The sequence below is a fragment of the Plasmodium gonderi genome (genome assembly GCF_002157705.1).
Source record: "Plasmodium gonderi DNA, contig: Chr09, whole genome shotgun sequence".
NCBI classification, from domain to species: Eukaryota; Apicomplexa; class Aconoidasida; order Haemosporida; family Plasmodiidae; genus Plasmodium; species Plasmodium gonderi.
In genome coordinates this window covers 1,113,194-1,138,613 of record NW_021628934.1, presented here as the reverse complement: position 1 = coordinate 1,138,613, position 25,420 = coordinate 1,113,194, and the positions used below count along the sequence as shown (strand labels likewise).

The following is a 25,420-nucleotide window of genomic DNA, read 5'->3' as shown; positions in this document are numbered from 1 at the left end:
CAAAAACACTACTCTAAAAAAAATTAAATTTCGAAAAAATGTGAGGAGATACACATGTAGGTAGTGTGTTATTCTACATAAAAAGAAAAAAAAGGGAAATAAATAAATAATAAATACATGATAAATAAATAGTAAATACATGATAAATAAATAGTAAATACATGATAAATAAATAGTAAATATATGATAAATAAAATCGGTGAGCAGAAAATGGCTTAAAAAGCTTTAAAAGTTGTGGGCATTATGTATGGGCATTAGCTAAAGGCTACATAAATAAAATCTACGCATGTAGCAAAAGGTAGACGCAACAAACAAATGACTAAGCAGTATCCATGCAACTTTGACGATTCAAACGAAATAAATCACAAAAAATAAGTAATTAAAAGAAAAAAAAAAAAAAAAAAAAAATTGTTTATACATGTATAAAAATATATTTTACAGGTATACAATTAAACGAGAGTGGAAAAAAAAGGGCGGAATATTAAAAAAAAAAAAAAAAAAAAAAAAAAAAACTGCTATACAGTCTTCTTCCTTCTAGTGCTGCAAAATGCAAAAACGAAACAAGTATTCGGAATGTCACTTCTGCAGTTTTATAAATTCATAATAGTTACCATACAGAAGTTATTGCCTTTATCGAATTTGTTAAAATGTTCATAGCTAACGAAGCCTAAAAAAAAAAAAAAAAAAAAGGGTACAGTAATTCCATACACATAATTTTCACCTGATTATGTACATATATGCTAAATGTTTGTATATGTGTATTATAGAATACTGCTTCCTTTAATTTTCTATTATTTTTTTTTTTTATTTTTTTTGGCTGCATATTTTGAATTATTACATGAAATTGCTTCCCTCAGTATTCACAAAGGCACACATAGACACGAACATATTGAATATACATACATATGCAACTAATCAATGGTTTGTGTTAGCCCCTCCACCTTACATTTTTACTTTTGTTCTTATCAGGATGAACCTTCAGTGCTAGGGTATGATAATTTTTTCGTGCAATCCGTTTTAACTCCTTCTTGTCATGCAATTCCATTCTGGAAAATTTTTGGATCTATGAAAATGCACACAAATAATATATAAAAAAAAAAAAAAAAAAAGAAAAAAAAGGGTAGTTAATATGTGCAATCTATATGTTCAATCGGAAGCAAAAATATATAAATACATAGAGAGGTGTTCATATTTATTAGATTTACAAATGGTTGTTCATACAAACGCTGTGCAATGTGATATACCTGGAGAACTTCCCATGGATTGTTGGCATTTTTTATAATTCTCTCGACTGAAATGAACAAAAAAGGGGGGGAAAAAAAAAAAAAAAAAAATCAGTGTACATACGTTGTTTAGTTACATTTACTGTATACAGAAATGCGAATGTTCACAATGTGCCCACGCCTCCTCGATTACATCTGTTTAAAAATTTAATTACCATCATTTATGGTTTTCGAATCGACGTTTTCGCTGTTGTCTATTAAGGTTGAAGGGGGGAAATAAAGTGATTTGGCTAGCTAGGCAGATATATCTATATATATATATATACATGCTGTATACACGTTTTCGTATGAACACATTTGCGTATGTACACATTTGCGTATGAACACATTTGCGTATGAACACATTTGCGTATGTACACATTTGCGTATGATCACATTTGCGTATGAACACATTTACGTATGAACACATTTGCGTATGTACACATTTGCGTATGATCACATTTGCGTATGAACACATTTACGTATGAACACATTTACGTATGAACACATTTACGTATGAACACATTTGCGTGTGTCCATATATGCGTGTAACTTTCCTATCAGCACAGGAATGTGCACAATTATTACCAGTCTCAGCATTTATGAGGGAACACATTTTGGCTTGTAAAAATAAATCTTTCTGCTTTTCCATGGTATCCAACTCTTTGAGACGAAAAAACTCAGTTGCATAACTTTTCGTATGTTTGCTTTTACATTCAAATAGACAGTAATCATGTGGGCACCACAAATTATACATGATGTGAAATAGAGAAAGGTTAAAGTTGTGTTGTTTAGCACATCTGTACGTGTACAGAATATTTTGAATTCTTGCATGAATAAAGTTTATGCTTACTAAAATTCCTTTGTACTTTGTGCCGTGCGCTATCAGTAATTTTAAAAATTTCTTGCACGCTTTGCAATAGTCGGATGGGGTGTCCAGCATTTGTAAGCATGTCGTGTGTATATTTTCGGCACTGACCTCGTGGGTCCCATTTTCTGCACCGGCCCCGTCCGTCACACCTTCGCTGTGCTTACCGTGTGCACATTTCCCCTTGCTTGCCTGGGCACATTTGTAAAACTTATTGTAGAATTTTTTGACTTTCTCCTCTTCTCTCTCCTGTATGCAATTAAAAGTATTGTCATAGTTTAAATCTACCTGGTAGGCCTCTTCCGCACTAAATACCTTTTTAAAGGATACATTTTTAAGAATATCTTTTTTTTCACCATTTGCAAGATTTACACTACTGTTCTTGCTTTTTTTTTGTGCACTTGCAATAACTATGTTATTCATTTTAGCGTTAACTTTATTATTTTTCCGTTTTACTGAAAAAGGTATTTTAACAAAACTAAAAGTATTAATTCCATTTGCATTCATTCCGTCTGTGCAATTTTTTAAATTGTTGTTTTTTGTATTTCTACATTTATAAGCACTTTCTTCTGAACGGCAAGGTAAATTTTTATTCTCGTGTAAAAATATGACATCGTCGCTTTCTCCTGAAGTATCAACTTTAACTTTTTTTTTATTATTCTCCAAACGGTTATTACTTTTGTGTTCACTGGGAAATTTTAATATAAAATCACGTGGTCTTTTATTGATGTTTAATAATCCCTCCTTCAAAAGGCGTAAGGAGTGCTTATTATTTCCTTTCTTATTTCCTTTTCCGTAAATAATATTTGAATTTTTTTCTTCATTGTTCTTCGTGTTAATAGAACTTTTTAAAATTGCATCATTGTTCCTCTTAACAAAGGTACTTATATTTCTGTGTGTAGGTATTTGTATGGGCGATATGTTTCTTGTTATGTTTTTTTTTTTTTTCTTTTTTTTTTTTTCATTCTTTTCAAGAGTGTGTATTTTTGGAAATCCGTTGTGTTGTTCATTTTCCTGTATTGATCTTCTTCTTTCAAATGGGTACAATGGTGTGGTACGTTTCACGGGGGAAATTCGTTTTCTTATTTCGTCTACAATTCTTAGTGAGCTATGCTTCGTGGAATGGTTCATGCATTTTTTCTTCTGAGGATGCTCCTTCGTCTCATATGTGTCCTGATGGTGAAACTTGTTTTGTTGACTATTCTTCTCCTCGTCCTCATTTTGTGACCCGTTTTCAGGAATAATTCCCCCATCACTTGGGTCGCTGCTCTGTTTGAGAATTTTCTTTTTGCTCAAGGTGTCATCAACATGTTGTTCACCCTCCTTAATGTCACTCCTTTTCATCTTTCCCGCTTCGAATTTTTCTTAAATATTCGTTTTGCTTTACATAAATTGAGTTCTTTGTAATATACCTATTTTCCCCTTTTTTTTTTTTTTTTTTTTTTTTTTTTTTTGCGCACAAAAGTTGTAGTTTTAAAACTGAGCTTGACCATATTTTCCTAGGTCATGTGTTTTAATTTTTTTTTTTTCTTTTTTTTTTTCAAAAATTTTGTAAGATTGGGGATGTGTTAAAAAGAAACACAAAATGTCATGTGCCTTTAGTTTGGCTTAGTTCTTCTTTTTTTTTTTTTTTTCAAAAATTTTGCATGATTGGGGATGTGTTAAAAAGAAACATAAAACGTCATGTGCCTTAATTTTATTTATTTTTTTTTTTTTATTTTATTTTTTTTCAAAAATTTTGACTTATCCGTAAAGAAAAACTAGTTCTTTACATTTGTATTTTATTTTGGAAATTATTTCCTTTTTCTATAAGAATGTGTAGGAATAAAATATATGGTATATTATGTTTAAACAAACGGTTAGCAAGAAAAAAAAAATTAAAAAAAAAAAAAAAAAGTTTCCATTTTTTATACTGGATTGACTCATAATATATGTGGGTTGTGAATGGACAGATAAAAAAAGACGATCCGATCCTGTAACACATTCACCTTATGCATATATATATACAAAAATGTGTTAATTTGAATAAATGGTACGATATATTTTTTTTTTTTTTGATGTTTTTTTAAAAATTTTTAATTTTGTAATTTTTTCTTCCTGCTTGCACGGCTTGCATAATTGTTAACAACTTAGTGAACTCAAAATGGGCTATACCCATGTATACATGTGTGTATGTGTGTGAGTTTTTTTTTTTTTTTTTTTTTTTTTATTCTTCTGTTCTATGATACTATTTTTGACACGCACAAGTGCATGCCTTATGTATACTCATCTATTATGTAGGTGGTCTCTGTTTTCTTTCTTTTTTCTTTTATCTTTTTTTTTTTGACTTGATTTCGGAGTTCGTTCATAATTGATATTCACTTTTTAACAACAAATATGTATTTTATTTATGCCTCATTCATTCTAATTAATTTTTACGGTTTTAACAAACCTTGACCGATGAGTGTGCAATATATATACATATATATGTGTATAATAGGATGACGTAAAGAACGGGGCTAAAGATGGAAATTTTTTTTTTATCATTTTTTAGTTGTTAGCCAATTTTTATATGACTCTGAAATTTTGTAGAGTGTTACAAATCTCACAAAGTTGATGCTCTTCCCATCGATTTTGGTATTTTACGAGGATACAAAAGTGAACAAGAAGCTTATAGATTATGAAAAAGGTGTTGAAATATGATACACACATAATGGGGTTGGAGTAAAGGGCAGCAGTGTTATAACAACCACACCTCTCACTAAAGAAGAGATAAGTACTTTTATGTTTTTATTTTTATTACTTTTTTTTTTTGTAAAATGGTATATCAAATTGTCACAATACCCATCCTCCCGACACCCGTTTATCCCTGTTAAATGTGAAAAACCGAATGTTGCCTCATCCCAAAAAATGTGTTTCGCACGTTTCTGTAATGCATGTATATATATATATATATATATACATACATGTAGCTGTATAAACCTGATGACGCATGTATTCTGGTTATAGTTTCTGCTGGCGTGAAAGTCTCTCCCTAGTTCATCCTTTTTCGAAAAGGAAGTATATAGTTTATATTATGTACTCACATGTAGGGAACTGTATTTACACATGACTCTGCAAAATTAGAAAAAAATTTTCTTCTTTCTCTCTTTTAGAAGTTAAAACAAATGGTAAATGAGATTAAAACCGTTTTTTTTTTTAAACAGGAATAGGAGGTAATATATATAAAATATAGCACTCGCAGGCCAAAAACACATAACGGAAAGGAAAGCGTCAAAAGCACAAAAAATGAACGAAGAAAGAAGGGTCCTCCAATAGCAGAAGAAAATGTTTCAACTATATTATTTAAAACTTTATCTTTTTTTTTTTTCTCATTATTGGGTGGCCTAGCGAGTTTATATATATATATATATATTCTCCATTTGTGCATAGCGAATGTAGGTTTTTTTTTTCCAATCCATATATATGTGAAACATAACAGGATCTGTCATATTCACCTTCCCTTTTTTGCACCACGATATATATATACACTCTCCTCACCTTCACCCTGGCACCACTGAAATTATCGCAACACTGTTGTGCAATGAATTCGGAATAAAGTTCAAAAATGAATGATACTTTTTTCAAAACAAAGTTTTCCCCTAATCCTACAATAAATTTATGGTAAACCCAAATAATTCTTGGAGAAAATATAATTACATCACAAAAAAAAAAAAAAAAAAAAAAAAAAAAAAGTACACAAATAAGCATACGCATAAATCATATTTGTGTATACAGCGTATCATATTTGACCACTAAATTATTTCCTCTTCAAAGGAATTTTTTTTTCGTTTTTTTTATTTTTTTTTTCTTTTTTAAAGGGACACAAATACTTGTATTATTTCCCCCAATTGAACGCAAGCCCAGTGCTGCAGCAAAAAAAAGTGTCGACGCATTTTACGCTTGTAACAATGGGTATTTATTTATACGTGTAAACAACTGAACCTGAAAAAAAAAAAAAAAAAAAATCGTATGTTTTTAAAAAATAAATAAAAAAAAATAAAAAAAATTAGGAAAGGAAAAAGGTGAAAAAGGGGCAGAAAAAAAAAATAAAAAAATAAAAAAAAAAAAAAAAAAAAAAAAAAAAAAAAAAAAAAAAAAAAAAAATCGTGACTTGAAACAGGAACGAAAGAAATTTATATATATTGTAAATACATGGATGGAGAAGAAGCTACACTATTTCTTTCATTTATAAAAAAAAAAAAAAAAACCTTTTGAGTCAAATAATTATAAATTGATCGTATACGTAACATCCTAAAGTGTAAATATCATACATATAATTTCACTTACCATATGCGCACGTACTAATTACGTACTTTTGTCACAAACTACAATTTAGCACATTAATAAACTTCGTACAAGAAAAATACCACCCCATCAATATGTCACTACAAGTAATGGATCAAAATGATTTTCAGCATATACTGAGAATCTTGAACACAAATGTTGATGGAAAGGAAAAGGTTATCATTGCCCTAACAGCCATAAAGGGAATTGGAAAAAGGATGGCCACTGTAATTTGTAAGCAGGCCAATGTGGACGCAACTAAAAGAGCTGGAGAACTCACAACTGAGGAAATTAATAATGTAAGTGAAGAAGAGGAAAAAATAAATTATGCTAAACAGGCATATATATAGAATATGTGATGATGAACTGGTTTCTAAGGCTATACATTCCCTCGAAGTGAATGTAAATGAACACACTTTTTCGTTCTTCTTGATATTCCCATTTATTGTTTAAAGATGAAATCAAGAAATGGAAAAAAAAAAAAAAAAAAAGATGAAAAAGTTATGAATATTCTAATGGTTAAGTCGTTTTGTCCTTTTGTGCATCCATGATTTATGCCTTTTTTTTTTTTTGTGATAAGCAAATGTAGAAAAATGTAAAACGTATGATGGGTGTATGAGATAACTCATTTTTAAGCTAATTTTACACCAAAAGAAGAAAAAAAAAAAAAAAAAAAAAAAAAAATACTTACGTAGAATGAGTTTCAGTTAACAATGCATATTGTATTGGTTGTTATGCTATCATATATCCGAAGTAGTATACTTGCATATGCATAAAAAATCCATATAAATTTAACCACTCATTATATTCCCCACACACATTCACTTGCTGCCCATTAACAGATCGTACATATAATGAATGCTCCATCACAATTCAAAATCCCAGACTGGTTTTTAAACCGAAGGAAGGATTTAAAGGAAGGAAAAAATCTGCATGTTATTGCTAACCAACTGGATTCATACTTACGTGAAGATTTAGAAAGAATGAAAAAAATCAGATTGCACAGAGGTTTACGTCACCACTGGGGATTAAGGGTTCGAGGTCAACATACCAAAACTACTGGACGAAGAGGAAGAACTGTTGGTGTTTCCAAAAAGAAGGGAGCGTAAATGAATTAGGATCTAGCGATTTCCGCATTTCTTCATTTCTGAATTTTTTTTTTTTTTTTTTTTTTTTTTCTGAATGTATGTATGTGCATACTTTTTTTTTTTTTTTTTTAACACGTTTTACATGAGTGTTCATAAAATTTATGTAAAAAAAAAAAAAAAAAAAAAAAAAAAAAAAGAACTAACGAACGAACGGACAAACACAATTTTGTTTACGATATTGCTTTATATATTTATATGGTAAAACTTAACCCTGCTGTAGGAATATGAAAAACGGCTTTTTGAATCGGTTTTTAAGAATAAATTTTGCAAAACAAAGTTGTAAGAAACCACGTATAAAAACGTTGAATATATTCTGTGTTTATTACCCCAATTTGTGTGTGTGTGGGGGTTGCTATATCACTCTAATATATACAACTCAGCGTTTATCATGAATTATGAATGGTAAAAATATCGTTTTTTGTAGTTGTTTCTAAATGTTTAAAATGAAATATATGTGCTTACATAAAGGGGTTTCTAAATGTGCTAAATCTTGAACAACTTTTTACACAGAACAAACTGGTTTCGGTTAATTCAAATGTATTTTTATGGCCTTCATATCCCCACTTTGATGTTTTGGCAGACAAGTTCCCACAAATAACGAGATGGAAATATATGTACATCCCCTATATTGGGCTTGTAAAAAACGTCACGTAAATTCTCCTTTTGTATGTGTAATTTTCCATCATATTTAAAATCTACGTTTTGCTGCACATAAATATATTAAATATTTATGAAAAGCTCATTTTATGTATCCCTTTCAACATATATATATATATATGTACCATTTAAAAAAAAATTTTTTTGTTTTAAACGAATGGACAATGAAATATGTGAACTTCAACCGATGCACATTTTTTTGTTGTGCCTTTGCAAAATTTTTCCCCCTTTCCCCCCAAATGTATTATTGGACGTTTCACCATTTAATTAGTTTTCCAGCTTGTCATTCTAATACTTAGGTTGACTTATAATTGAACCAACATTGATCTTATTAGCTCATTTTGTGAAAAAGAAAAAAAGAAATATAAGTTCTTCCGAGAAATTTTTAATTCAGTAGGAGAGTTGATATATATTTATTTTATTCATTTTTTTTTTTTTTTTTTTTCATTTTTACCTAACTATATCCACTTACCAGTGCATGGCAATATGTTCGGCTAAGCAAAAGGTAGAACGAGAGCATGTACGAGAAATAAAGGGGCTAAAACGATTCACAACAAAAAAAAAAAAAAAAAAAAAGAAAAAAAAAGAGCGTAAAAAAAGAGAAAAAAAAAAAAAAGGGCTACCATTAAATAAATGTCATCTTTTATTAACACCTTTTGAACAGGAATAAACACATACATGTGTATCAACTTGTTGAATAAAAAATTTCTGAACCTCATAATTTAAAATAGTTTTGTATAGAATAAGAGTGTCTATTCCTATGGATAATGATTGATCTGTCCGTGCAATATTTTTTAAAGTAACTATTTTATTCTACACTCACTAAGACAGATTTGCACATACAATCCTACTAAGAAGTACTTTTTTGATTTGCACAAATGGAGATAAAAGGTGTACTCTTAAAAAAAAAAAAAAAAAAAAAAAGCAATAGCCTTATGAAGACTTGATTTTCCTTTCATTACAATATTTTTCCTTAAAAGGAGTATACAAAAACTTTAGGGTAAAGTTTAAGTCAATTTTGTCACTTATTGTGTGTAGAGAGGGTGAAATGGAAGAAGTGGCAAAAGTGGCAAAAATGGAAGAAGTGGCAAAAGTGGCAAAAATGGAAGAAGTGACAGAAGTGGCAGAAGTGACAGAAGTGGCAGAAATGGAAGAAGTGACAGAAGTGGCAGAAATGGAAGAAGTGACAGAAGTGGAAGGAACGGACATAGTAAAACATTGCCTGAATGAATTTAAAATGGATATTTCTTTTTTCACAGAATTGCATAAACGAAAAATTGAAGTGTATAAGCAACGTTGTGAGTATGTTAAGCTCCTTTCAAAAACACACGTAAATAAAATAAAAATCGGATCTAAAGTTCGAATTCAGCAGAATAATTTAAATGTAATACATTTTGAGTATCCTTATGTCCGTGCGAGCGTAGTGGAAGTTGATAAGAAATCTTTTATGGAACTCGAGGGGAAAGTTAATGAAACTGCAATAGAAAGGAAGCAACATGAAGATAACAACGAAATGGACACAATTACACCACATAAAGATAGACATCATGTCATAGAAAATGAAGAGAAAGGAAAAAAACATAATGAAACGAATGAAATGATAACAAATAGCGAGAAAAATATCCAAGTGAATAAATTTAAAAAAATATATCAAGGTATTTTACTAAATTTCAATACTCTGGAAGAATTTTTAACTACACAAAGAGATACACATATTAATTACACGCTAAATGATTTGAAAACTTATATGAAAAAGAATAACATTATGGATAATCTGGATAATGATGAATTAAGAAATGAAAATATTTATGAGGACAGATTTTGGGAATATAAAGATGAAAATGAGTTAAATTATTTTGAAAAAATAAACAAATATTTAATATTGACCTTTTTCGATCTGAAAAATTGTTTATGCTACTACAGCATAGCAAATCCTGTCTTAAAACCTCCTATCAATTTTAAATTAATAGAACCAAGTGAACGATTATTTTTTTATGTAGACTCAGAAAGGGTATACATAAATTCACAGATGAATCAAATTAATGTCGTAGATATGCTTTACTTATCTCATAAAATTGATAACTTCTTTGATGGTTACAAAATGTTCATTAACTCAGGGATATTTCTTTTGTTAAAGTTTGATATGAATACTTTTTCTGATCAACAACCTTTTATCGATGCGGACGGATATAAGACATGTTTGAAGAATTTGCATTGCCATTTTGCAAAAACACAGTTGCATGGAGAAGACATATTTTTATCCATGAATAGCATCAAAAGTGTGTATGAATATTTGGCTAGCTTCGAATCGAAGGGTCATAAAAGATATGAAAGCAGACGAAAGGAGCACAGGGAAAAAAGTACTGGAAATGAACGCAGTTGCACCGCTAATCCCGAGGATGAATGCAAAAAGTGTTGTTCATGTAGTTATGACAACTCTGGAAAAACTCCCTATCCTAGTTATGATGATCCATGTATGACATTACGCAAACATTGTGGAATTGTTGCACTACCTATAAGCTGCTTGAGCGAATTGAAGGAGGATTTGAAAAATCAAAAGGAAAAAAAATTAAAGGATATTAAAAAAAATATGTTCCATTTGTATATATGTTTAATTGATCCAAATTGCACATTCAATTCCTTGGGGTGGGATTTCAGAAATTTCTTATATTGTCTTTCCCTGAAATATGCATTGTATGATTTTGAGATTGAGGTACTTGTCTTCAGGGATACATCTCTCTTTTCTGACAATGTCATATGCAAATTCAACAAGTATGGAGAATTGGTTTGGACATATCCTTACATAGGAACTTCCATGATGAGCGACGTTCGTGATATGAACCATACTCATTCTACATCTATTTCAAACTGTTCCTTCTCCAATTTGTCACAAATCATCATCGAAGATTACGCGCGCATATTTCAGAGGATCGAAAATGATAGGACAAGACAAAATGAAAATCATGAATTGGCAAATGGACATATCGAGGGAAAAAGAAATGAAGACAACTTGCTTTATGTTCCAGAAGAGGAAATTCACATCTTAGAAAAAGAATCGACAGAAGGAATTCCAAACATAATGACAGATGTAGCCCACTCCTGGAACAGATGCAAACCTCTTGTTAAGTACTTCTTAAATTCGTCTATTTTTAAGATAAAAGTTCCAAATAAGCAGGGACTGGGGATTGATGTGAACATGGGAGATTCCAGCGGTTGCACTGACGTGTGGAAGATGAAAGAAAATCACAAGAATGTCAATCACGAGAATGTCAATCACGAGAATGTTAATCACGAGAATGTTAATTACGAAAATGTCAATCATGAGAATGTAAAAACCCGTTCGACAGTTTGTAGATCGAGCGGCATGCCAAGTGTCTGGAGAAATGACCACGTGGGAGGTAAGGCCGTGAGGGATACTACTGAGCAATTTCCCAGGAGTGATACAGTGGGTGGATGGAAAAGACAGAGAGAATGGCAAAACAAAAGGAAAAGAGAAAGTAGTGTATACAAAATAAGTCTGAAGGAGTTTTTAAATAAAAGCACAATACAGAGAATATCACTCGAACTGAATATAAAATTAATAAAATGGAAAATATTAAAAGATTTAAAATATGATAAGATAAGAACATTGAAAGTATTAATTATAGGTATGGGTACATTAGGATGTATGGTAGTAAGAAATTGTGTATCGTGGGGAATACAAAATTTTACATTAATTGATAACGCACGAGTATCTTTATCAAATGTGAGTAGACAATATCTGTACACAATTTCTGATGCAGAATGTTATGGAAATATTGGTGAATATAAATCCATTGCTGCGAAGAATAATTTGTTAAAAATTTCTCCAGATTTGAATATCAATGCAAAAGTAATGGACATACCTATGCCTGGTCATTTGAATTATTTAAAAGATGGAAATATAAAAAAAACACAAGAAACTATGAAAGAATTAGATCAATTAATATCAAACCATGATGTTGTTTTTTTATTAACGGATTCGAAAGAATCCAGATATTTTCCATGCTTATTAATAGCAGAAAAGCAATATAACAGTTTAAAGGAAATACAAAATATGAATCACTGTAAAGACAAAACAGAGATTTCTCTCTTGGATAATAACACAACATATTTTGATACACTCATGGGTAATTTTAATTGTGCATATATGAAGATAGTACAAAAAGAAAACACATCAGAAGAAGAAATAAATTATGATAGACAAACATTTTACAATAATATAATTATGAATGTAAGCAAATTGATCAAAATGCCTCCCTTAGGTATCACAATTGCAGTTGGGTTTGATTCTTTTCATATATTGAGACATCCATATTTATATTTTAAAGGCGCTTGTTACTTTTGCAATGATATGCATTCACCATCCGATTCGATATCCTATCGATCCATTGATGAAAAGTGTACAGTTGTTAGAAGTGGAATAAGCAGCATAAGCAGTAGCTTATCGACAGAATTATTAATGTCATTAACTCAACACCCACTATATTTCTTTGCTCCGCACACAGAGACAGATCAGTATATTTATAAAAACGACAATGGGGATAGTCATAATATGAGAAAAGAAGAAACAAAGAAAAACGAATTTTCAAATTCATTCGTTTCATGTTTAGGTTCCACACCACATATTTTATCTTTTAACTTGGCAAACTTTTCTCTGAAGAAATTGTTTAGCAGTGCATTCGACAAATGCTTGTGTTGTTCAGAAAAAGTTATTTTGCATTATCAACAGAATAGGGAATCTTTCATCCAGAATGTTAGCATGGAGGGTGGAGGATTCTGTGCCCAAAATGGCACAAGTTGCTGGCCATACGAGATGAGGGATATGGGATGAGAGGCGGTATATTACAAATGAGGATGTAAAATGCTTGGGATGTTCTCACCCCATCACCTTTACACACAGACACTTATGAATGAGTTCCTTCTTCTCATCCTTTTTTTTTTTTTTTTTTTTTTTTTTTCCCGTGAAGCTCATCTTTCCACCTTCCTTCTTTTTGCAGGTCATCAGGGATAGCCAAGTTCTCGAAAGAATTACCAATATGCATCAGTTCACAGCAGAGGAAGGAGACGTAATATTGTTGGATTAGGTTTTGTAATTTGGCCCTTTTGGCTTATCTGATTGATTTATTTTGCAATTTATTTTGCAATTTATTTTGCAATTTATTTTACTATTTATTTTACTTTATTTTATTTATATATATATATATATATATATATTTTTTTTACCCTATGTGATTATACAATAATGTAGTGCCAAGTTTAGTCGCATTTTCCATGTATTCTGTCTGGTGCCTTTTTTTTTTTTTTTTTTTAATTTTTTTGATTTAAAAAAAAAGAGAAAAACGAAAAGGTTTTGTGTGGCATATAATTTTTCTGTATTACCTTTTTAAGAGTTTTTTCTGTATCCCTGAACTTGCACCTTATTCATATTTTTTTTTTTTTCCCCTTTACTTAAATCTGGCATAGTAGAATACACAAACAAGAGTGTTTTTTTCTTACGTGTTTGTTGTTCATGGAGGTGTTACACTGGTCGAATTTCCTCTTTTTTGTGACACATCCACAGAACAAAATATTAAAAAAAAAAGAAGGAAAATTAGGTGATAAAATTATATCGGATGTGAAGTGAATGTCATGTTGCGTTATGTGATATACCATGCAATTTGAAGTGGTGCAATCTGAAGGACACAGTCCTGATCCTGGCAAGAAAAAATGTATCCTTTCTGGAACACCCCAAGAAAGAAAAAGTAAAAAATAATAAAATAAAAAAAAGCTGATAGGTATGAGATTACTCGCACAAACGCATGCATAAATATTCCACAATATAATATAATATGTTTATATATTTTGTATAATCCATACATTTTAAGTGCCTTACGTGAAGCACGCAATTTCGGATTTTGTTTGATTTTTGCCTTGCTTTCATTTCGTGAAGCAACGAGATAACCCAAGTGGACTTTAACAAAAGAGCCATCACATTTTGAAAATAATTCGAAGCGTAGAGGTAACATCTCGAAGCAGTTTTAAGAAATTCCCTCTATTCAATTCGCCACTGATGTGCTGCGTGGAAATGAAAAAAAAAAAAAAAATATAACCAAAAAATAAGGCCAAAAAAGTAAAACCAAAAAATAAGGCCAAAAAATAAGGCCAAAAAATAAGGCCAAAAAATAGAGCCAAAAAAGTAAAACCAAAAAATAGAGCCAAAAAAGTAAAACCAAAAAATAAGGCCAAAAAATAAGGCCAAAAAATAGAGCCAAAAAAGTAAAACCAAAAAATAGAGCCAAAAAAGTAAAACCAAAAAATAGAGCCAAAAAATAGAGCCAAAAAATAAGGCCAAATTGCATTATTGGAACATTTAAGATAACTTTGGGTGACCTTGAGTAGACCAAACGTCGTTATCCACCCTTTTTTTTTTTTTGAATATCGAGATGTTTGCAACTGTTTCAGAGCATGTACAAAGTCACGCATGAAGTTCCCATGTGATTGACAAGTTTGTGTACATTTCTACTGACAGAAACTGCTAAAATAACTTTCACAAAAAAAAAAAAAAAAAAATGTATGAATGAGAAGAGGAGTTTTAAGCTTTTGCCTTTTGCTCACGAACACGTGTAACAATATAAACACGATATACCCTTCTCTGTTCATACCAGCCTTGGGAAAAATAAAAAACAGAGTTTCTCACCTTTCAAATGTTAGTGTAGCAAAGAGCTGCATCACAAAGAACAGCGACATCACAAGGAACAACCGTATCACAAAAAAGAACCTCATCACAAGGAACACATTTTGTATGATAAAAAGATCTCTTTATCTAGACAATCTTAAAAAGGTTAATAATATATGTAAGAAGAAAAAAAACATTTTTCTGTTTAACAAATTGTTTTCAAAAAAAATGGCATCTACCACCAGCTGTGTTCATAATAATTTTGACGATATGGAGAAATTAAAAAAGAATTTCGTGCAAAAAGAAAACCCGGATTTTATTTACGAGAGGTTGGAAATATTTAAGAAATTGAAAGAAAAGAAAAAACATGAAAAAGAATTACTACTTAAAAATTCTGAAAGTATAGAGCGAAACATAAATGTGGAATTGTTAGATGGGTCTATTAAACATGGAGAATATAACATCACCACTCCGTTTCATATTGCTAGCTCCATTTCGAAGCGGTTGGCTGAAGATTCTATTGTTGCACGTGTAACTTATCTTGAAAAGGTAGATCTAGAATTGTGTGACATAGAGGAGGAGGAAGAGGTGGCAAGCGGAAAATCAGGCGAAGCAGAAAAACCAGGTGAAGAGAAAAAATCAGAAGAGAAAAAATCAAATTGCAAATTGGACGGAACGACACTTCTATGGGACATGAATGTTCCGCTTCTAGGAAATTGCAAAATTGAATTTCTAAACATGGAAAATGAAGGTGCAAAGAAAATATTTTGGCACTCATCTGCACATATCTTAGGCAGTAGTTTGGAAAAGCTGTTCGGTGGATATTTGACAATAGGACCTGCACTGAAAGAAGGGTTTTATTATGATATATTTTTAGGTGATTTTGCAATCAGTAATGAACATTATAAAAGAATAGAAGACGAATTTAATAAACTAGTTAAGGAAAATGCAGAATTTGAAAAGCTTATATGCACAAAAGAAGAAGTGATGGAGTTGTTCAAATACAATCCTTTTAAACTAGAATTAATAAAATCTAAAATTCCTGATAATAAGAAAACTTCTGTTTATAAATGTGGTAATTTTATCGATTTATGCTTAGGTCCACATTTAAAAAATACAGGAAAGGCAAAAGCTTTTAAAGTACTAAAAAATTCAGCAGCTTACTGGTTAGGTAACAAAAATAATGATAGTTTACAAAGAGTATATGGAATAACATTTCCAAAAAAAACAGAATTAAATGATTATTTAAAATTCTTAGAAGAGGCAAAAAAAAGAGATCATCGAAATGTTGGAAAAAAATTAAATTTCTTCTTTTTTGACAAATACACATCCCCAGGTTCATGTTTTTGGTTACCACATGGAGCAAAAATTTATAATAAATTAATAGATTTTGTAAGAAGAGAATACAGAATAAGAAAATATGAAGAAGTAATAACACCAAATGTTTTTAGTTGCGATTTATGGAAAACGTCTGGTCATTATCAAAATTATAAAGATTGTATGTTTATTTTTAATGTAGAAAATAAGGAATGGGGAATGAAACCTATGAATTGTCCAGGCCATTGTACAATGTTTAAACAATTAAATGCATCTTATCGATCTTTGCCTATCAGATTAGCTGATTTTGGTGTTTTACATAGAAATGAAATTACAGGTAGTTTAAGTGGTTTAACACGAGTACGACGATTTCAACAAGATGATTCTCACATTTTTTGTACTTTTGATCAAATAAAACAAGAAGTTTTAAGTACTCTTCATTTCATATTTTTTATTTATGATTTATTCGGTTTTAAGTATGAACTTTATTTATCTACAAGACCTAATAAATTTATTGGATCCATTTCTACCTGGGATTTTGCAGAACAGGCATTAAAAGATGCACTAAATTCAGCTAACATCAAATGGAAATTGAATGAAGGAGACGGGGCTTTTTACGGTCCTAAAATTGATATTCTCCTAAAGGATAGCATTCATCGCACGCACCAGTGTGGAACCATTCAGCTCGATTTCCAACTCCCCATTAGGTTCAATCTGCAGTACAAGAACAGGGACTTCGGTGCGATGGAGGAAGAGGAGAAAGAAGCGGAAAAGAAGGAGGATGAAGCGGAAAAGAAGGAGGATAAAGCGGAAAATAAGGAGGGTGAAGCGGAAAAGAAGGAGGGTGAAGCGGAAAAGAAGGACGTTGAAGCGGAAAAGAAGGAGGACAGTGCGACGGATCAGCTAAAAAGAGGATTCGATAGACCAGTCATCATTCACAGAGCCATACTAGGATCAGTGGAAAGATTCGTTGCAATCCTTATTGAACACACAGCGGGGAAGTTGCCCTTCTGGTTATCTCCTAGACAAGCCATCGTTTTACCTGTGAGCGACAAATTCAATGAGTATGCGAATTACGTGTATGACACGTTGAATAATCATTTCTTCGATGTGGAAATAGATACATCATTGAATACTTTAAATAAAAAAATAAGAGAAGCACAATTAAATCAATTCAACTTCATCTTGGTTGTGGGTGAAAAGGAATTAACAACGAACACTGTTACGGTTCGAAATAGAGATGACCAGAATAATCATGAGGTGTACTCCATTGAAGAGCTCATTGCCCATTTCAATAAACTCCTCAACGTAAATTCGAAGATGTTTAATCAGGTGAAGCCCTTCAAGTGAGATTTGTGCCTCCTCCGCGCTTTGCAGCGGAACGTTTGCGACGACCGGTTTTTCCCTCCAAATTTTTTAGCAATTTTTCGCCAAATTTTTCCTACCCATGCAATTCTCCATTCTTGTCATACCGTAAGACCACACCCGTTTCCAACGGAACATATGTATTACGTATATATTATTGAGGCGTACGCACGGGGAAAAAGGAGAAAAATTATACATGTGTAACGCTCCGGTTGTCATGTGATATACCCATACAGTGCACATGCCATATTATCAGCACTAGATGCACTGAGCCAAAGCGCGTGGCTCCATTTCATTGTGCATATAATATTGTGAAGATTAATGATATTGTTTTTTAAAAAAACGAAAAAAAAGTTAAAAATGTATGAATTCTTAGATCCTTACAAGTACTATCTTTGTGCACGAGCATTTGTTATTTTACTACCATGTTATTGCTATTTTATTGCTATTTTATTGCTATTTTATTACTGTTTCTTTTACCCCACCCCTATCTTTGATTTGCAAAATTGTGTAAGCGATTGGAAGAAGATCGATTTGGGAATTGTCATAATCAGGTTAGCTGATATATTATGGTAGTAGGGAGATGGATGATAGTTCAGATGAGGAACAAGGTCTGATAGGACATTCGGTTGGTGCCTCTTCCATGTGGTGCTTCAGCGTATCGGTTTGTTCAGTTTATGTGTTATTGTAGGTATATATCATTTCGAAAAAAATGAAAAAAATGCAGGCAATTTTTTCTTCTCAGGGATTTTACAAATGGTGGTTAAAAACATGTTAACATTCTTGAGGACAGGTTTAATAGTTCATTTTGAGTTCAGTGCTGATGTGTTATATTGCAATATATTGTATTGAAAAGTATTGTATTGCAGTGTATTTTATTGAAATGTATTGTATTGTGTTGTATTATTTTTATTTTTTCCCCCGCATAAAGGTGAAAACACTTGGGGGCGGACGATACCTACGAACACATGGGGACCATCCCATTTTTCCACCACCCTCTCCTCATCGTTAACTATCTTCATACATACGCATTTGTTCAACCACTTGCGAACTATATGTACAGCTTAAGTATTTCATGTTGTAATACATATGGCCCATTTTGGAAAACTTATCAACATCAATTTTTAAGTTATTCTGTTTATGATAATTTAACATTTTCAACAGAAATTCTTTTCGCTTCATCCATTGTCCCGTAGATTCCCATTCTTTTCGAGTATTTGCGTCGATCAGCACTTTTTTCTCTTCTTCAGTGAAATTCTCTTCATTCAATTTTTGTTGTGTCCGTTCATCCATGGGTTGTAGCAAAGAGGTGAGGAAAAAAAAAAAAAAAAAAAAAAAAAAAAAAAAAAAAAAAAAAAAAAAAAAAAAAAAAAAAAAAAAAAAAAAAAAAAAAAAGAAACAGAAAAAGAAAAAGAAAAAGAAACAGAAAAAGAAAAAGAAAAAGAAAAAGAAAAAGAAAAAGAAACAGAAAAAGAAAAAGAAAAAGAAAAAGAAACAGAAAAAGAAAAAGAAAAAGAAAAAGAAAAACTCCGCTCTTTTCACACCTAATTGGGAATACTAAAGATATGATCCTACTAATGTATCACTTCAGAGTACCTATGTGTGTCTGGTTACTAGTGGTGATCATTCAATTATTTTCAGCTAAGTGGATGTTACATTAAATTTTCTCTTTTGATATGTTCCTATCCTATTGCCATTTTCAACTGAGGTGAAAATTTCTTATTCTTTTTTATATTTTTTTTTTTTAACACGAGATATGGAACTTTCCTTTAGATATATAATTTGTAAGCAAGAGATTCTGGGTGCTCAGCAAAAGTATCTTTTGTTATTTTTCTTGTTTTCCCCACTTTGTATTTTTTTTTTTTTTTTTTTTTTTTTTTCTCATGCTTATTTATGGTTCCCTACTTATCCTTGCTTCAACAATTCTTTATTTGTGCCGCAATGCATCAACAGTTCTGTTGCAGAGTGTTTTATACATTTATATATATATATATATATATCACCTATCTGTGTGTTTAGCGTGTCAGTTGATAACATTTTCTACTTCAAGGCTTTCATATTACTTTAACTGTTCTCGGTTTTTTCAGTTGTTCATTTTTCGTTTATTTATTCATGCTTGAATTTTCTTCTTTCTTCTGTGATCTTTTTTTATTCTTTTTTTTTTTTTTTTTTTTTTTTATCTCTCCAGCAAATGGATGATCAAGCGGAATACGACATTTTGGCTAGCACTTATCATTTTTTTTTTTTTTTTTTTTAATTTTTTCTAAATATTGCATTACATCATATGGACAAGGGTTTTTAAAATTAGAAACATTCTCATGTAGGAACCATCCATTCTAACATTTTTTTTCTTTAGCTTCTTACATGATTAAGAAAAAAAAAAAAAAGAATTTGGAAAATTCTCCACATTAGTAACCTTAACATCAAATAAAAAATTTTCCATCCAGTGGGAAAATATCAAAAATGAGGATCAAAAAAGGTACCAAAAAAAGGGACCAAAAAAAGGGACCAAAAAAGGGACCAAAAAAGAGATCACCATCATCAATTTTGAATTTTTCTTTTTTTTGGACAAATAGCTCTGCAGAATATGTGATGCACATATACATACATATATATATAGGTATAAGTTACAAACTGGAGCATTTTTTTTTTTTTTTTTTCGACACTTCCTCGCACATATCATATTACTGGGAAAAAGACAAGCATTGTTTATGTGTCGACGGATAAAAATGCATTAACCGCTAAGATGGAGTAATGAAAACATATAGCTAAGATTTGTTCAAGAGTGTTCTTTTTTTTTTTTTATAGTTTTCGTTTTATGGATTCTCTGCATGAGTGAAAGGAGAATTTCCTCAAGCCTCAGTGTGTGTGGATCCTCGCATTTATATATATATATATATAAATACAATAAATACACATAAATACTCATATATATATTTATATATATATGTATGTAAAATGTAGATAAACGCATGCTGAAGCAATGGTGCATGATCCATCGACAGTTTTTTTTTTTTTTTTTTTTTTCACATGTCAACTACACATAGAACAAATCCCTACTTGCGCTAAACGTCGCATCAATTTCTTCATTTTGAAAGATTCTTCACTATAACGTTTTTTCCCATGCCCAATTCGAAAGCATAAATGTGTGCTATTGTGAACACTGAAAAAATGATCAATAAACGCAAGGGGAAATGTATACAACGCCTACCTAAATTATATCAAAAGAATTTCCATACATCATCCGAATGCTTGGGTGTGGTGCCCCATATGAGGATAATGAGGAAATCAAATTATGAGATAATTGTGCATTTGAAATGAGTATTGAAGGGGAAAAAAAAAAAAAAAAAAAAAAAAAAAGGTTTACAACATGTAAAAAAATGTGCAAAATAAATTGGTATAAAGACATTGTAGAGATAGTGCGAAAAGAGAAAAATTAATTCACACACACCTGTATAAGAAGGGCTTACAAGGACTCTATTTCATTCTCCTACCATCTACCATACCTAACAAAGCATAATTTTTTTATAAGAGTGAGTTCCTTTTTTTTGGAAAAATCAATAAACACAGAGTGTGTGAGGAGAAAAACCAATTCAATAAAAAGAACTGAATAAGCAAAATTTCTCAAAAATGTTAAGAAAAAATAAATTGCCTTATCATTTCCAACAATTTGCATAAAAATGCAAACAATGGAAAAAAAAAAAACAACTACAACTACAACTACTACTACTACAAAAACAAAAACAAAAAAAACTTGCAAAGGGACAACCCAAAACTTTACACGTGTTGCACTTATTGGTGCTAAATTGTAACACCATGGCTAAGTGTTTACAGATTTCTATAATCACAAAACAGGTGAAAACAGAAGGAACAATTATTCAGGACAAGAAGCGCAAACAGAACAAAACAGAACAATGCCCCGAAATAACAACAAATTAGAAAGTTCCCTTTTCAAATTTTGAAAACACATTTATTAATAGAGTAGTGAGACATCGTAAATTACAGTTTTGTTCTCGAAAGTTTATAATTTTTTTTTTTTTTTTTTTTATTGTTCCATGCAATGGAAAAATCAATTTTATATTCAAAGATTTTTTTTTTTTTTTTTTTTTTTTTTTTTTATTAAGTTCACCAGAGGTCACTCGAAGTTGTTGCTGTTAAAAAAGTCCTGCAGCCTGTCGTTTTTGTGTGTAACGCTAGATTAAGGTGTGGAAGTGTATATATATTTAGTAATTTGATTTTTCGCATGATTATTTGTTTGCAGGTTTGTTTACTTATTACGGTATTTGTTTGTTTATCTTTTTATTTACCTATTAATATATACGCACATTTGCAACTATGCATATATAAAAAAAAAAAAAAAATAAATAAATAAAAAAAAAATAAAATAAATTTTAAATACACTAGCTACAATATCTGAAATCGTCAAGAAAAGTATAAAATAGCAACATTGTCGAATAAATTATCAAGCAGGGACACATTACAAATTTTTGTATTTACCTGGTAAAAAACTGGAGAAAAGGGAAAATTTTTGGTAGCGTTATAGGACACCATTTCTGAAAAGCAGGAAGTTTCTATTAAATTCTGAATAGTTCAGGTAAAAACGAAATTTTTATATAACGTAAAGAAATTAAGAGAAACTGTAAGTTTCGCATATGCGTCTGCATATATTACACCTATTTATGAACACACACGCCTGCAGCTATATAAACGCAACAAGTATATCCACACACACACACACACGCACACGTATCCTTGTATACGCCTATCCATACACACCCTTCTGCACACAGGAAAGTCTACAAAATGGACACTTTTAGCACAGCAGCAGATGAACCGAGGACAGATGGAAAGACATTTATGGAAAAAGTAAAGGAAGAAATGAAAAGCAGTGGAACTGCAGTTGGCCCACAGGATCCAAATATGTTTTACACAGCAGAAAGGATTAACGCAGTTGAAAGAATTAACACAACAGAAATGATTAATGCAAAAGAAAAGGCTAACGCACCTAATATGGATATCCCTGGTTATACTGTCAATCATCCCGGACCCCATATGAATAATAATTCAACGAATGTGATTAACAATTCCCCTGGAATAGAAAACTCTAATGGCGTAGCTAAACGATTAGATAATGTGGTGAATACACAGGATAAAACTGGACAAATTGCAAATGCTGAAAAAGATGCAGACAATGAAGGGTTGAAGAGTAGCAATAAAAACACAAATAATGTAAATTCTGAAAATGAGACAGTGGAAGAAAAAGTGGGGAATCATAATATAAATATGAATCGTAATGAAGATATGTCAGAGGGTTTTCTTTCCCCACCAGTTTTTCATTTAACTGAAATTATGCACAATGAAAAATGCTTTAAAAAAACAAAGGGCCACATAGCAGTTGAAATAAATGGTGATATATGTATATATGGAGGTATGGCACAAAATAAATGTGTTAATAATTTTATAAGGTATGTGCCCGGTATAAAATTATTTGAAAAAATTCGATTAAATTCAGAAGACATTGCACCTCGAGCATTTCATTCTGGAAATGTTATATCGGAAAACAATAAAAACAGTATCCTCATATTTGGTGGGATAAATGATAAAGAAGAAATTCTTGATGAAACATACAAATTTGATTTTCAGGCAAAAAAATGGGAACGAATAGAATGTAATGTGAAACCATGTGCAAGATATAAACATGCTTCATTTAGCTATAAGAATTCTATATTCATTCATGGTGGAATGAATTCGGATAATGCTACTTTATCTGATTTGTGGCATTTTTCTGGAGGCTCTTGGAATGAAATTACTCCAACAAGTAAAACTCCGGAAGCAAGATATGGACACACTTTAGTTTTTTCCTTATATGGAAATGCAAAACTTGTATTTCTCTTTGGTGGAAATAGAAAAGGCTTTAATGGAGCATTGGGTGATACATGGGTTCTTAACCTTAACACTCTTAAATGGAAGGAGATTACCAAAACTACGGGACCTAACCCCCGTGCACGATGGGCGTAATGAATAAAAGGGGGGAAAAAAAAAAAAAAAAAAAAAAAAATTGTACCAAAATAGCTAGCTATGAGAAAAAATCACCTGAACAGTTCATACAACACCAGTGCACACATTTATATATAACACATATTACAAATAAATATATGTGCAATTTTTTTTTTTTTTTTACTATTCACAGGCATTCTGCACAACTCTTTGATGAGTGGATGATAATATACGGTGGAATTACAAACGGGTGGATAGACAATTATGCCCTCTCAGGTACGTAAATAAAACTTCTCCCCATGGTGACCATGCAACTAATTTTTCTAATTAGTGCGCATTTATCATGTTGTGTATGTGATCTGTAACATAGGAACTTGGAATCGTCCATTAAATTATTGTGCAAATTTTCATCCCCTTTCTATTTTTTCTACTAGAGATTTGTTCGCTCATGTTATTACATTCTTTCTCTTCCCCCTATCCCCCCTTACACACACTATATCCCTCATATTTCCATCCTGGTCCCCTACAGATATGTACGCTTTGAACATTTACACGTTCTCTTGGTTCGAAGTCGATATAAGTAGATCCAAATGTTTCAACAGAGGATATTATGGGTCGTTATGCTTGGTACCTTATAAGAAATCATTGCACATTTTTGGAGGATCGGACGAATCCGACGAGTTTTCGGACGCATTCAGTTTGTCCCCATTAGTGACTTACGTGTACTACAAGAACTTGACAGAAAAAATTGAGAACCTCGATGCTAAAATGAAAATTATTAACGAAAACACGAATAGCAACGATCAAGTTAATTTAACTGAATTTGAGTTGAAAATATCAGAATTAAAAGGGGAAGTCAATAACATAAGCAACATGATGAAAACGTTCGAAATGAAATTTTTCGGTAAAACTACACACAACGCTACAATGTTTTAATGCAAAAAAAAAAAAAAAAAACATGTAAAAAGTATATATTTTTAAGTAGCCATCAAAACTTTTTCACAACTGATCATATTTTTTTTTTTTTTTTTTGCAGCACTTGAAAAGCTAAATGAACAATGTGAAAAGTTGCTCTCAAAAAATATGAACGCAGAAGCTTTAGAAAAATTAGAGCAGCGCATTCGAAAGTTGGAATCGTCAAATATATTGATGAAACATGAAAGTATATAGACACACTAAACCCCTCTCTCTGGTATTTTTTCCCCACACACGTGTTAATATGTGCTATATGTTATAGTTCTTCTGGTCTGTTAGTTATTTTATTTACATATTAAAGGAATACGGTAAAAATGACTTATCACGCCTGTCGAGAGTTGTATCAACCTCATATATATATATATGTACCTTTTTTTTTTTTTTCCCTTTGTCATTTCCCATTTTTAGACATTAATAAAAGGAGAATAACTAGTGCTTCGATTTTAATTTTTTTTTTTTTTTTTTTTTTTTTTTTTTTTTTGCAGCCCCCCCTTGCAGGGACACATTATGATGTAAAGTTTCATATTAATAGGAAAGAAGAAAAATAAAATATAAGTAATAATAAAAGTAAACGTCAAAAGAAACGCAAAAATAGACGTAAAAATAAATGCAAAAGTAAATATAAAAAATTCTTTTTCCTTTTTTTTTTTTTTTTTTGTTGTACTCCCCTTTTCTTTTTTAACTACCTTCAGTATATCCTTTTTTCTGTATCATCATGTTCCGGTTAATTTAATTCATATCCCTCTCTGTTTGTTTTTAAATTCGTGGAACAACATTTTAAACTTAGGACAAATTTTTTAATTTAGAAACATCCTTACTTGCCTTTCGATGCAACACGCTTTATTTCAAT

The 25,420-nt window shown here is 31.0% G+C and overlaps 6 protein-coding genes across 6 annotated transcripts; 4 read left to right on the top strand and 2 right to left on the bottom strand.

Moving 5' to 3' along the window:
* Window positions 1-607: 607 nt before the first annotated feature.
* PGO_092320 (DnaJ domain containing protein) lies at window positions 608-3,474 on the bottom strand (the record flags this gene model as incomplete). Its single annotated transcript, XM_028687820.1, has 5 exons — window positions 608-667; window positions 947-1,063; window positions 1,245-1,291; window positions 1,439-1,486; window positions 1,851-3,474. The coding sequence occupies 5 exons, from the start codon at window positions 3,472-3,474 to the stop codon at window positions 608-610; spliced, it is 1,896 nt and encodes a 631-aa protein (XP_028543621.1).
* A 3,056-nt stretch (window positions 3,475-6,530) lies between these two features.
* PGO_092310 (40S ribosomal protein S18) lies at window positions 6,531-7,544 on the top strand (the record flags this gene model as incomplete). The annotated part of the gene is made up of 2 exons (XM_028687819.1): window positions 6,531-6,734; window positions 7,278-7,544. The coding sequence occupies 2 exons, from the start codon at window positions 6,531-6,533 to the stop codon at window positions 7,542-7,544; spliced, it is 471 nt and encodes a 156-aa protein (XP_028543620.1).
* Window positions 7,545-9,288: 1,744 nt separating this feature from the next.
* Window positions 9,289-13,345, top strand: PGO_092300 (autophagy-related protein 7; the record flags this gene model as incomplete). The annotated part of the gene is made up of 2 exons (XM_028687818.1): window positions 9,289-13,014; window positions 13,259-13,345. 2 exons carry the CDS (start codon window positions 9,289-9,291, stop codon window positions 13,343-13,345), a joined length of 3,813 nt encoding a protein of 1,270 aa, XP_028543619.1.
* Window positions 13,346-14,817: 1,472 nt separating this feature from the next.
* PGO_092290 (threonine--tRNA ligase) lies at window positions 14,818-17,583 on the top strand (the record flags this gene model as incomplete). Its single annotated transcript, XM_028687817.1, has 1 exon — window positions 14,818-17,583. One exon carries the CDS (start codon window positions 14,818-14,820, stop codon window positions 17,581-17,583), a length of 2,766 nt encoding a protein of 921 aa, XP_028543618.1.
* Window positions 17,584-18,606: 1,023 nt separating this feature from the next.
* PGO_092280 (hypothetical protein, conserved) lies at window positions 18,607-18,891 on the bottom strand (the record flags this gene model as incomplete). Its single annotated transcript, XM_028687816.1, has 1 exon — window positions 18,607-18,891. One exon carries the CDS (start codon window positions 18,889-18,891, stop codon window positions 18,607-18,609), a length of 285 nt encoding a protein of 94 aa, XP_028543617.1.
* A 3,510-nt stretch (window positions 18,892-22,401) lies between these two features.
* PGO_092270 (kelch domain-containing protein) lies at window positions 22,402-24,765 on the top strand (the record flags this gene model as incomplete). The annotated part of the gene is made up of 4 exons (XM_028687815.1): window positions 22,402-23,612; window positions 23,789-23,871; window positions 24,125-24,499; window positions 24,632-24,765. 4 exons carry the CDS (start codon window positions 22,402-22,404, stop codon window positions 24,763-24,765), a joined length of 1,803 nt encoding a protein of 600 aa, XP_028543616.1.
* Between the last annotated feature and the right edge of the window lie 655 nt (window positions 24,766-25,420).